The sequence below is a fragment of the Lontra canadensis genome, unplaced genomic scaffold, assembly GCF_010015895.1.
Source record: "Lontra canadensis isolate GAN:19392208 unplaced genomic scaffold, GSC_riverotter_1.0 scaffold107, whole genome shotgun sequence".
Classification (NCBI taxonomy): Eukaryota; Metazoa; Chordata; class Mammalia; order Carnivora; family Mustelidae; genus Lontra; species Lontra canadensis.
The window spans coordinates 3,608,146-3,620,852 of NW_022631101.1; the positions used below are offsets into that span (position 1 = coordinate 3,608,146).

The 12,707-nt window shown below is 59.7% G+C and overlaps 1 protein-coding gene across 2 annotated transcripts; it reads left to right on the top strand.

The window, feature by feature from the left end:
- The first annotated feature begins 1,593 nt into the window (after positions 1–1,593).
- CYTH2 (cytohesin 2) lies at positions 1,594–9,597 on the top strand. Of its 2 annotated transcripts, XM_032838855.1 has the most exons (13): positions 1,594–1,805; positions 2,633–2,780; positions 2,875–2,941; positions 3,897–4,015; positions 5,069–5,149; positions 5,683–5,795; positions 5,881–6,029; positions 6,485–6,596; positions 8,141–8,143; positions 8,418–8,494; positions 8,910–8,981; positions 9,080–9,234; positions 9,315–9,597. In XM_032838855.1, the coding sequence occupies exons 1-13, from the start codon at positions 1,787–1,789 to the stop codon at positions 9,400–9,402; spliced, it is 1,203 nt and encodes a 400-aa protein (XP_032694746.1). In that variant the 5' UTR covers positions 1,594–1,786; the 3' UTR covers positions 9,403–9,597. The 2 variants fall into 2 exon arrangements, with proteins under 2 accessions (XP_032694746.1, XP_032694745.1); XM_032838854.1 differs by lacking the exon at positions 8,141–8,143.
- Positions 9,598–12,707: the final 3,110 nt, after the last annotated feature.

Sequence of the window (12,707 nt, forward strand, 5' to 3'; positions counted from 1 at the left end):
CCTGTCCTCCAGCCCCCACCGTACTCCTATCTAACTAAGTGCCCAGCAGGCTGGGAGCCAACTGCAGAAGGAGCCAGTGCCAGGGAGGAGGACACATTCCCACCCGTGTCCCAGGACTGCGGGTAGGCACTGTTATTGCCCATTAGCTTGCCCGAAGGCTGCCGGAGCCCAGGTCCCCGGATCTGGCTTCTCCACCTCCCGTTATCCTTCAAAATCCCCCCTTAATAACCGGATGGGATTAATTAGCTAGCTGTTCTCCCAGTGCAGGTGTCTGGGGTAGGGACGGGGGTACTGGAAACACAGGCAATGGAGAAGGATGTTAAATTGGGGGTGAAGGGACAGGAAAAGGGTTCTGTTTGGAAGGAAAGAGAGTGGGGCAAAGCTGGCACAGCCTAGCTTTCCACTGGGGAGGACAAGGCCTGGGCCACTCATAAAGGTCAGGGAGAGATTAATAAGAGGCTCCGTGTCTAATCTATCAGCTTAACCATGTCCTGGCCCTGAATCTGTCCCCCACCTGCCTAGCCCAGGGACAGCAAATGAGGACAAGGCCCAGACACCACCTGAGACCCAGTTAGGGAACCCCCCAGGACAGGGATGCCCAGGTACGCTATCCTGGCCAGCTGCCTGCACCTGCTTTTTTCTGCAAGGAATGGAAATCAGAGGCTGGGGGTGGGGAGCGGGGAGGGGAGAGAAGAGCATCCTATGTGGGGGGACTCCGAGGGGAGGGAAGTGTTTAAGAAGAGGGGGTACCTGAAGTGAGGGCAGTCACAGAGGAAGGAAAGGGCTTTGAGACGAAGGAACCAGAGAGGTGGAAGGACGTTGAGTAAAGGGAGTTGTTATAGGGGGAGGATGCTAAAGGGGGGCGGGGTAGTTTGAGGGAGAGGGGAGGACCCTGAGAGGCAGAAGGCGCCAGGGAGGCGGAGCCTTCGCTATATTTGGCCTTCCCCTAATGTCTCATTCTCCATGACAGACACCCAATAGCGTGAAAAGAATAAGTCTTTTGTTTCACCACTCCTTGACTCTCAAGAGGCTAAAGTGGATGGGAAAGTCCTGAGAAGGGTTAAGGAAAGGATCTGGAGATCAGAGGGGCCAGTACCGGGAGAACAGAGGCCAAAAGACCGGCCAAAGCCGCTCCCAGTTGCCTGGCAACCGCTGCGGTCAAAAGCCTGCTTGGCCAGCCGAGGAGGTGTCGCTCCCGGAAACAGCCGACAGTTGTGGCGCCGCCCCCTGGCAACGAGACTAACAAAGTACCGCTCCCCAGCAACCTATTACTAGAGGCGGGGCTGGACTGGACTAGCAGCCTCCCAGTGCCCTGGCGCAGGCGCAATCCTCTCTGCTCGCGCATAGTCCCACCTCCATGCAACTCCTTTCCGAGCCTTCTCATTGGCGGGCACACGAGCCAAATGCCTTCTATTGTTTCGGAGGCGGGGCCCGGCTACCTAGTCGCACTCCGATTGGCCCCACAGACCGTCTACCTCCAGCCGGACAGGGCTACGTCTGCTCCTTGTGTGCCTATTGGCCCTGGAGGACGATACTTCGGGGTCGGGGGCGGAGCAGACGAAAGGGCCCTCCGTGGATTGGACAGTGTCAAAACGAGGGGCGGTCCCTATTGGCGGGGCGGTTGGGAGGCGAAGGGAGAGTCTTTTCAGCGCTGAGGACTGGCGCTGAGGAGGCGGCGGTGGCTCCCGGGGCGTTTGAGCGGGCTCATCCGAGCCCGCGGGCCAACGCGGATCCAGGCCCGACCGGCGGGACCGCCCCGGACTCCCCGCGGGCCTTCCTAGCCGCCATGGAGGACGGTGTCTATGGTAGGTCAGGGAGGGGCGGGGCCGGCTGGGAGGGGATGGAGCGTTTAGACCCGAACGTTCCGCCGCGAACATCCCTCCCGGCGCGCGGCGCGTGGAGCCCTTCGGCCCCTTCGTCGACTAGCTTTTGTGGGGCGCGGGACGGGCTTCCGGCGGGGCCCGAGAGCAGGGCGTTCCAGGCCATTGTTTGGGCCGAGCCTGTTTCCGGTGGCGGCGGGAGGGGGCGGGATGGAGCGACGGAGGCGAGGCCGGGGCGGAACCATTCCCGCTGGAAGGGCTGGGCGAGCCCAGTGCCTGCTGGGAGCCGCGAGGGGGGCTTCTGGGGCGCTTGGGTGGGGAGGAATCTTGGGGGCCGCAGCGATCCCGCTAAGGCGTGGGCGGGGGCCTTCGATGCCCCGCCCCCTGCCCCAACTCTTCCAAGCTGTCAACGGCTTTGCCAGCCGTAGTTACTTTTCATGGACCCAGGAGTCCGGACACCCAAGCTCCCAGTTACCTCGCCAGGAATGGAGGCCGAAAACCAAGGCCCCAGCCCGCTTCCAAGTAATGGACCCAGCAGCTCGGGCTCCCAGCCCCCTTGTCCCTCAGACTTAGGAGTCATGACCCCTAGCTGCCTCTCCTCCCCCAGAACTTACAGTCTAGATCCACAGCCCTTCCTACTCTGGGCTGAGGAATCTAGACCCACCCCACCCCCAGCCTCTTCTTCCAGCAGACAGCGGAGGCCCTCCCCTCCAACCTAGTCCTGCCCGCCCCAGCCCTGTCCTCCCCCAGATTGCAAGAATTCTGGCTCCCAGTCCCCAAAACTGACCTCCAACCCCTGACCCTACCCTCAGAGCCCCCAGACCTGACTCCGGAGGAGCGGATGGAGCTGGAGAACATCCGGCGGCGGAAGCAGGAGCTGCTGGTGGAGATCCAGCGTCTGCGGGAGGAGCTCAGTGAAGCCATGAGCGAGGTGGAGGGTCTGGAGGCCAATGAGGGCAGGTGAGGGCTGGGGTGGGGAACTTGGGGGTCATGGGGCCAGGCCAGGCCAGGGCTGCCCCGGCATTGAGCCTCCCTCCCCTGCTCTCTCCTGCAGTAAGACCTTGCAGCGGAACCGGAAGATGGCGATGGGCAGGAAGAAGTTCAACATGGATCCCAAGAAGGTGCTTGGGCCACAGGGCTGGGATCCGTCAGGCAGACATCCAGGCAGGGGGCTCTGGCAACTTTAGGTTCCAGAAGCATGCTTAAGGTGGACAGATGGGGTCCTAATCCCCGGATTCAGATACCGGCTGTCCATTTGGTCTCTGACCACTCACCAGGCCTTCCAGCCTCCTGACCTTTGTCCGTGCGGTCTGTGTCCTCTGCGGGGGAGATTCTCTTCCTATTTCTGGACCCTCTTATGGGGCCACCTAGAGTCTCAGGAGGAGCTCGAACACTGAGAGGGAACACGAACGGTGACATGCGCAAGGGAGGGTTGACTAGGGCCACTTTAGAGAGCAGCCAGTCTGTGGACCCTCCCGGGGGAGCCTCGGAAAGTGAGGGAGGGCTTCCTGGAGGGAGAGGACAGTCAGGTCCGGTTTGAAGGTCGAGTCTGTGTTCACCAGGTGGAGAATGATGTTTGTTTATCCGGTCGTTCCCGCTCTCTGACACCATCTCCGGCTTGCCCCTGTGCTGGGCAGCGCTGGAGCCCCAGAGTGGCTTGACCTTTCCTTGGCCTCAGCGAGCGCCTAGGTGTGGATACCGCACTCCAGAGTCGATGTAGCTTTCGTGGCACAGACCGAGCCCCAGAAGGCCCTATCCAGCCTGCGGCTTGGCACTCACAGGCCTCCACGGGCAGCTGTAGTTTGTCAAACATTGAACAAACTCACTGGGCTCCCGTTCCTTGCCGGACCCTGCTCTTGGTGCGGGACTCGGCAGGCAGAGGCAGAGGGCACAGCTAAGTGCAAAGGCTCTGACGCGGGAGGGGTGGTGTTTAAGTACCTGAGTGAAGCCTAAAGACAAAACCTGGCCGAGTTCTGTTGAGAGCAGGGGTGGGTGTGGATGCTGAGGTCCCTGGGGAAGCGGCGGTGGGGGGAGCTTTGTGGCTGTTGGGGCTGAGACCCGGCCCCCACCCACCAGGGGATCCAGTTCTTGGTGGAGAACGAACTTCTGCAGAACACACCCGAGGAGATTGCCCGCTTCCTGTACAAGGGCGAGGGCCTGAACAAGACAGCCATCGGGGACTACCTGGGGGAGAGGTGAGACCCCGCCTAGTTCCCACAGTCCCCTGCGCCCCGCTCCTGCCCTTCCCGCCCACTTCTTCTCCCAAGGAGAGGCCCGGGTGGATCAGCCCTCTGACTCGATTGTGACAGAACAGACTTCTGAAGGGGTCGGTGGAAGCCTGGGACCGTCTGGGGGAACCTGGGGCTGCCTGTGACCATCTGGGGGGTATGGAAATCTCCTGCGGACCCCTGGAAAGTTGAGGCCCATCCATTTAGGTCTGGGATGGCGGAGAACAGCTGTGAGCATTGGGGGTTGGTGAGAATCCTGTAGACAGCTTCTAAGCGTGGTAACCACATGGACATCTAGGGAGTATGAGGGTCCTCGGGGGCACGGGGACCCATGGACGTCTGGGGCATGAGGATTGTCTGTGGACATCAAGGCTGATCTGAACATCTGAGCTGCGTGGGACCAGCGGATGTCTGGGTAGCGTAGGGATTGTGTGGACATCTGGAATGTGTGGAACCTTCTGGACATCTGGCTTGTATTAGGGCTCACTGGTTGTCTGGGGATCGTGGGGACTGTATGGACACCTGGAGATGTCTGGGGGACCCTCGGTAGACACCTGGGGTGCGTGGGGAGTGTTTCAGGAGCATCTAGGCTGTGTGGGGACTGTCTGGACATCGGGGGGAGGTGGGTAGCCCTCTGTAGATGTCCAGGGGCCATCTGTGGACAGCTGGTGTGGTGGGGACTGTTCTGTGGACAGCTGGGTTGCACAGGGACCATCTCTGGACATCTGCAGAGGCTGGGAACCATCAGAGAGATGATAGTGGGTGGAGCACGTGTTTGCTGTGCTCCTCTCGACTGCGAAGGTTCAGCTAGACTGACGGTGATCTTGTAGCAGATGGTCCTCCCAAGAGCGTGTTCCGAGTGTTCCTGTCCCAGTGCCAGGCCTGTGATGGGGCCAGGCTCAAATTTCCACCCGCCCCAGGGGCAGACATTCCGCCCCAGTGTTTGCTTCCTGTCCGCTCCTGCTCCAGCTTCCCCAGACTCCTTCCTGAGCATGATTCTGTGTCTGTCCGCCCTCCCAGGGAAGAGCTGAACCTGGCGGTGCTCCATGCCTTTGTGGACCTGCACGAGTTTACTGACCTCAATCTGGTGCAGGCCCTCAGGTGAGAGAGGGATGGGGTTGGGAGGGCAGGAATGTACCCGTCAGGGCTCGCTCTTTACAACTGATGAAGCCACTCAGAGTAAAAACAGAAACAAAGATCAAGGGATTGATTGTCTCACGTAACACAGAAGTCCATGTGGCCTCCTTCAGGCATAGCTATATCCAGGTGCTCAAGTGGTGTCAGAAGGTCCATTTTCTCTAGCTTTGGGTTGTCCTTGCCACTGTGTTGGCATTGCTTTCTGTAGACTCACCTGTCACGTGGTAACAGAAGTCCCTGGCAGGCTTGTTGAGCAAACCTAGCAGAAAGAGGGGGTTTGGGGTTTTTTGTTGTTGGTTTTTTTTTTTTTTTTTTTTTTTCCTGTATAAATCCACCAAAAGTCCCTCAGCCAGTGCTCACGGGTCAGCGTGGAGCCATACCTGAGATAGCTGCTGAGGCCATAAGGCTGTTACTGGCTGCTTCCTGACATGGGGACAGAGAGCAGTGAGGGGCATCTGCCAGACGTGGCGCGCACACCCGGCTCCTCTCTAACCCAGGCAATTTCTCTGGAGCTTCCGCCTCCCCGGAGAGGCCCAGAAGATTGACCGAATGATGGAAGCCTTCGCCCAGCGATACTGCCTGTGCAACCCCGGGGTCTTCCAGTCCACAGGTGGGGGCCCGGCCTTGGGGGCTTTGGGAAGGAGGGGCCGGGGCCCCGCCTTCCTGTGTCCTCACCACCTGACTGTCCGCTGCAGACACGTGCTACGTGCTGTCCTTTGCTGTGATCATGCTGAACACCAGCCTTCACAATCCCAACGTCCGGGACAAGCCGGGCCTGGAGCGCTTCGTGGCCATGAACCGGGGCATCAACGAGGGTGGGGACCTGCCCGAGGAGCTGCTCAGGGTCAGGCCCCCTTTTCCCCTCCCCACAGCCCCCCCACCCAGTGCCGTCCCTCTCCCTGCTGCAGGCCCTCCTCCCCATGGGTCTCCCAGTGCCCAGGCCGGCCAGTGCAGTCGTGCCAACCTGTCCATTTCTTTTCTCTCTCTCTTTTCTGGGCCTCCCTCAGTCTTCATCTCTCTTGTTTCTCTTTCCCATTTCTCTCTGGCCCTCGGGCTCTTTCGGGGTCTAAGTGTCCATCTGTCCGTCTATCTCGAGAACTCTGCTGGCCACTGCTACTCTGCATCTCTTCTTCCTCTCCTGGGGCTCCCTCCATCCTCCTGCCTCCTCCCTGGGCCACTCTTCCCCTAGTCCCATTGGTCCCATTGCCTCCCTGGCTGTTGGGGCCCCCCAACCATGACCAGGTCACGCCGGGAGGGTCCCTGGGACCTGGAGATGCTGACTGCATCCTCGCCCCTCAGAACCTCTATGACAGCATCCGAAACGAGCCCTTTAAGATTCCTGAGGATGACGGGAATGACCTGACCCACACCTTCTTCAACCCGGATCGGGAGGGCTGGCTCCTTAAGCTGGGTACGTCCCCTCCTGACCCCGCTGGCAGCCTCTGCAGGGGAAAGTGAGGAGTCCCAGGTTCTCCTTGCCATGCGCACCTGCTGTGTGATCTTAGGCAAACGATTCGACCTCTCTGAACCTCCATTTGCCACATCTGCAAAACGGGGCCAAAAACAAGATGAGGCCGGTGCGCCAGGCCCGAGCTCAGGCATAGAGGAGGGCCCCCTAAATATTTGTGGGTACATGGTAGGCGTTAGGGAGCACTGAATAATTGCCAGGCTCTGTGCTTATGAACACAGAGTCCCCGCGGGGGTGGAATGGGGTGGGGGTGGGGCTGGGGCCGATTCCCCCAGAAACACGGGGATCCAGCAGATTCTACATAAGTCAGCAGGGGTCAAGCAAGTGCCCCTTCTGTGGGAGTTCTCTGAGGATTGGAGGGGCTTTCGTCTTTGGGTTCACGGGACATTTCCCAGGGGAGCTTTTAAAACCCCGACAGCCAAGCCGCAACCTCCCGGAGCCGGGATTTCTAGGGCGGGATGGGCTGTCAGTCATGCTGAAAGCTCCCCAGCTGCCTTCCAGGGCAGCCGCAGTTGAGAGCCGCTGGCCTGGAGCCCTGCGTGGTCATGGTAGGCGCCGTGAGAGTGCTAGCTGCGGCTTCTGAGCCCCAAGGCAGCGGAGAGCTGCTCCAGGGCCACGGCGACGACCCAGGGGCCAAGGCTTCTGGTGCCCAGGGAGAGGGCAGGGAAGTGGCAAGCAGGCCCCGGGAACTAGTTCCTCTGCAGACCTTTCCGTCTGTCCGTAGGGATGCTTCCCATTTCCTGGAGTGGGGACATTGAGGCTCAGTCGCTGTCCAGCAGCAGCCACAGAGCTGGGGTGGTCTTGGAGCCAGATCGCCGACGCTGAGTGTAGCTTTCCGTTCTGCGTGGACAGCGTCAGGGTCAGGGTCAGGGAGAGAGGCACCTCCTCCTCCAGAGGCTGAGGCGGATCAGTGCCGGGGGGCTGAGGGGGGTTGGCGGCCACGTTCGCAAGGATGCTTAATGGTGGCCGTTGTTCCTGTCATGGTCAAGGAGCCCAAAAGCAGGTCATCTTGAAGCAGGAAGGTGTGGGCACAAGTGGGTCTGGGCTGGAGGCCAGAGAGGGCAAGAGGTGGCCCAGCCACTTTGGACCAAGCAGCTGGGGGTGCGGGCAGGGTTTGTCCCCTCCCTTTGCGATAACTTGAGGGGGGTAAGACCTCTTTACCGTGGCATTGGGGGCCTTCCTGGCTGAGGACCTATCCTGAGGGGACGGGCTGGAGCCGGGCACTGATCTGCGTCCTCCCTGGGAGGGAGAGGGTCATGTCGATGTAACTGGTTTTCTTCCCTTTCTTCCCCCCTCCCTCCCTCTCTCCCTCCATCTCTGCGTGTTCCTCTCTGCTGTTTCCGTCTCTGTTTCTGTCCCACCCCCTGTGCTTTCTGGCCGTTGCCCCCCGCCCTGTTTCTGTGGCCTGCGGCTTCTGGGGGCACCCCATTCTTCTGCCTTCCCTTCTCCTCGCCTGGTCCTGCCTGCTTTCTCGCTGTCTGCCCCAGGAGGTAGGTACGCTGCCCATCCTTGCTCCCTGACCTGACATCGGGGGAGGGTGCTGCCCCGGGCTGACGGACAGGGTTAGGAAGTGGGGTGGGTGGGATCCTGGGGCCCAAAAACCAGCCTGTCCCTGCTTGTCTGTCTTCCCACGCATTGCTTTGTTCTCAGCCCCGCCAGCCCCGCCTTCCCTGCGCTCACTCTGCCTCTCGGTGCCCTCCCTGCCCTCCCAGAGGCCCTGTCCCCCCGTTGAGCCCAGGCCCCCTCCCACCCCTTCCCTTTCAGGGGGCCGGGTGAAGACGTGGAAGCGCCGCTGGTTCATCCTCACAGACAACTGCCTCTACTATTTTGAGTACACCACGGTGAGGGCAGAGCCTGGCGGAGGGGCTGGGGGCCAGGACTCCCAGGTCTGATGGAGGAGGGCCTGGGGGCAGGGACTCCCGGGTCTGAGGGAGGAGGGCATTGAGGGTCTAGACTCCCAAATCTGAGGGAAGAGGGAGCTGGGGGCCAGAACTCCTGGGTCTGAGGGAGGAGGGCATTGAGGGACTAGACTCCCAGATCTGAGGGAGCTGGGAGCCGGGACTCCCGGGTCTGAGGGAGGAGCGCATTGAGGGTCTGGACTTCTGGGTCTGAGGAAGGAGGGCTGTATCCGTTCACTAGGGCTACTGGGACAAAGTACCACAAGTTGGTGGCTCAGACCTCAAACATTCTGGGGTTCCAGAAGAGAGGCTGGGCGAGGGCTGGGGAGTCTGAGTCCTGTGCTACTTTTTCCTTCAGGACAAGGAACCCCGTGGAATTATCCCCCTGGAGAACTTGAGCATCCGAGAAGTAGATGACCCCCGAAAACCGGTGAGGCCCTCTCCGTACCCCAGCCTGCTGCGGTGGGGGCGGCCTCTGGTCCTGGGGCCACTCTTACCCACCGTTCCTCTGCTCTCGTGTCTCCCCAGAACTGCTTTGAGCTTTACATCCCCAACAACAAGGGGCAGCTCATCAAAGCCTGTAAAACTGAGGCGGACGGCCGGGTAGTTGAGGGGAACCACATGGTTTACCGGATCTCGGCCCCAACCCCGGAGGAGAAGGAGGAGTGGATCAAGTCCATCCAGTGAGCCAGGGCTCCAGGGTCCTCGGGCAGGGGGTGGGGCCTGGCTGCTCGGCCCTCACCCTGGACCCTCCCTTCTTCAGGGCCGCCGTGAGCGTGGACCCGTTCTATGAGATGCTGGCAGCAAGGAAGAAGCGGATTTCCGTCAAGAAGAAGCAGGAGCAGCCCTGACCCCCTGCCCCCCAACCCCGTTATTTATTACGGAGCTGCCCCACCCGGGTGGCCGGACCCCTGGGCCCCGGGGCTGCGGATCCTGGTTCTCCAATCCTGGTTCTCTGTTTGGAAAATTCACCACCTCTAGCTCCTCTCTCGTTGTTTGTAATTAACACACCATTGGTAATCTTATTAATTATTTAACCACTCGTGGCCTGGGACCCCTCCTTTCTCAGGGTTGACAGGGCGGAGGGGCTCAACCTTGTAGCCCGCGGGGCTGCCTGTGCACCAGCGGGGCTGGGAGCACTGGTCTCTACTGGGGGCTGTCCGGGCGTGTGAGGGATGGATGCTGGGGACGCTGCAGCCTAGCAGGGACCTCCCATGTCCGCCCCTTTGCCCCCAGCCAACCCCCCCCCCCCAGCCTGCAGGGCTGGAATAAAGGGGAGGTTTCACAGGGCGGCAGGTGGTATGGTTAGAATTGCATGGTATTGAGCGAGGGGGCGGGCCAATGTCCTGGGGCAAGGCCTAGTCTTCCTTCCAGACACGCCTTGACAAGCCAAACCCAGGAGGGTTCCCATCCTCCCCATTGCCCTCAGCTGGCTCCTGCTCCTGGAGGGTCTGCAGCTCTGAGCTGATGGGATTGTGAGCGGGCCAGTGCTTTGCAAGCAAAAACTAGAGAGTGGGTCAAGCTGTGGGGGGGACCTGCTCCAGGAGCACATTGGGCGGAGGAGCCCAGAAAAGAGCCTGAGAGCTGTCCCCTGGGGCTGGGCAAGAGGCAGCTGGTGTCAGAGGAGGGCTGGGTGGGAGTGGTGGGTGGGGGTGGGGAACTGGGGGGCCGACGAGCCCAGTTCTCAACCAGCAGCTGGTCATCTGGAAGACATTTTGCACCAAGCAAGTACAGCCCTGGGAAACCCACAGTACTGCTCCTGTCCTGGGAATCAGCCTCCAAAGTGGGAGGTCTTTTCCTTGAGAGCAAAGACTTGAAGGATGGGGTACCCCTGAACCCCAGGGCCAGGCCTGTTACTCCTGGCCCTCCAGCTTGGGATACACTTGGTGTCCCCAAAGAACAAAGGCACAGAGATCCTGAGGGGGGTGGGTTGGCAGGATGGGAGACCCCCTCGTCACTCTCCCACGCCCAAATCTGCCATGGAGGCTTAGGTGCGAGAAACCCCGATACTGGGCAGGCCCTGTTACCAGACTGCATTAGGTTGAACTGCGGGTTGTGTGTGTTGCGGGGTGGGGGGGGGCAGTTGCATTTCCTCCCTCCCCCAAGCTGTCTTCAAAGGGTGGAAGCAGTAACTGAGTGCTCCTGGTGAAGTGGAAATCCTGGCTCTGCCCTTGGCCACAGGCATTGGCCTGCTCCACGCGTACTAGCAACACTGCCGTCCTCGAAGGGGGCGTTCCTCTCCCTGCAGGAGCCTTGGACTACAATTCCCAGCAAGCTGTGCAGGGCTGGCTGCCCCCACCAGTGGGAGAGCCAGTCTGGGGGCCTTCTGGGAGTTGTAGTTTCCTAAGGCTCCAATGATGGGGGGGGGGTGTTCCTTACTTAGCCCAGTTTCCTACACTTGTGTGCAGGTTGGGCAAAGAGGCCCTGGGCACTTTAACTCCCAGGCATGGATGGGAAGTGGAGTTCCCAAGTGAGAATATGGGATTCCCAACTCCAAACGTTCCAGGGAAATGGGAATCATCAGCTCAAGGAGAAAGGAGGTCTCTGGATACACACAGGGTCCCACCACTACCTCACCCTATCCTGCCCACCTCCGGGAGTAAACCCATAGGTCCTGAATGCCCACTAGCAGGGAGAGTAGTCGGCTCGGCAGAGATACCCTGGAAGGGCATTGCAGGCACAGGGAACAGTATGAGCAGAGGCAGGAAAAGATACGGTGTGTTGGAGTTAACGGACAGCAGGCTTGTATGGTATGATCGAGGGGGGAAGTTGGTAAGAGGTGGGAGTCAGAGGGGATGCACAAGCCTGATCATTTGGAGCCCGAACCACCATGGGAGGGACTTTGGATGTATTTTTAGTTGATGGAAACCATCCAAGGGTGTGAAGAAGGCAAATGACGTATTTGGATCGAGCCTGTAGGAGGGGCCTCTGGCTGCTGCAAGAGAATAATTTGGAAAGGAGTGGGGGCAGCTGCAGGGAGGATAGGACGCAGTGCAGTTTTACCCTGGGGCTGAGGCCATGGAGAGAAGCGGACCCGGGAAGAGGCATCCACAGGATTTGCTGAGTGCCGGACCAACTCCGGAATTCTGGCTCCAGCAATGAGTGCATAGCAATGCCATTGACCAAGATGGTTGGAGAGGGAATTGTGGGGCTGGGGAGTAGGGATTGGTGGCTCTGGTTTGGCCAACTTAAGCTGCAATTGCCTGTAGGACATTCAAACCAGACTTGTTACCTCAAAATCGTCCTTCAGTTTTGCCCCAAATCCATCTCCTACCCAAAGACTGAGGATTCTAGCTGCCGGCTCCCACCTCTCCCAGGACCCCAAATCCCCAGCCCCCTTGTTACAGGTTGAATCATATCAGCCTGAGATCAGTACGTTGAAGTCCTAACCCCGGTACCTCAGAAAGTGGTCTTATTTAGAAATCAGATCATTGCGGATAAAATCTGGTAAGATGGATGAGGTCATTAATATAGGCACTAATCCAATATGGCTAGTGTCCTTATACAAAGAGAAAATTTGGACCCACAGACACACGCACATGGGGGGAGGGAGAAAACCTGTGAAGGTGAAGGCAGAATTGGGGTGAGGCTTTTACACACTAAGGAGCAAAGATGGCTGGCGACCACTAGAAGCGAGGGGAGTCCTGGAACAGCTTCTCCCTCACAGCCTCACAAGGAACAGACCCTGCAGACATCTTGATCTTGGATTCTAGCCTCCAGAGCAGGGATGCTGTCAGTGAACTAGTAATATAGTCCTCCTCCCTCAGACCCAGGAGTCTTGCCCCAGCCCCTCCTCCCTCAGACCCAAGAGTCCTGGCCCCCAGCCCCTCCTCCCTCAGACCCGGGAGTCCTGGCTCCCTGCTCTTCCTCTCTCAGACTCCAGAGTCCTGGCCCTCATCACCCTACCAGTCCCGGCTCCATCAGCCCACACCCTGGTCAGGTGTGTCCACAGATCAGCTGAAGCACAGCCCCGTCTTCCCACAGTGCCTCTGAGAAAGACGCAAGAGTCTAATCCTCACTCTCCCTTTCTCCATCCCTGGGACTTAACAAGTGACCCTAATGCCTTCATCCCCTTAACTCCTAAGCCAGGAGTCCGCAGCACCCCCGCTGGGTCCCCACTTCTGGTCCCTTCCCTCCCTTGCTCTCACCCAAAGTG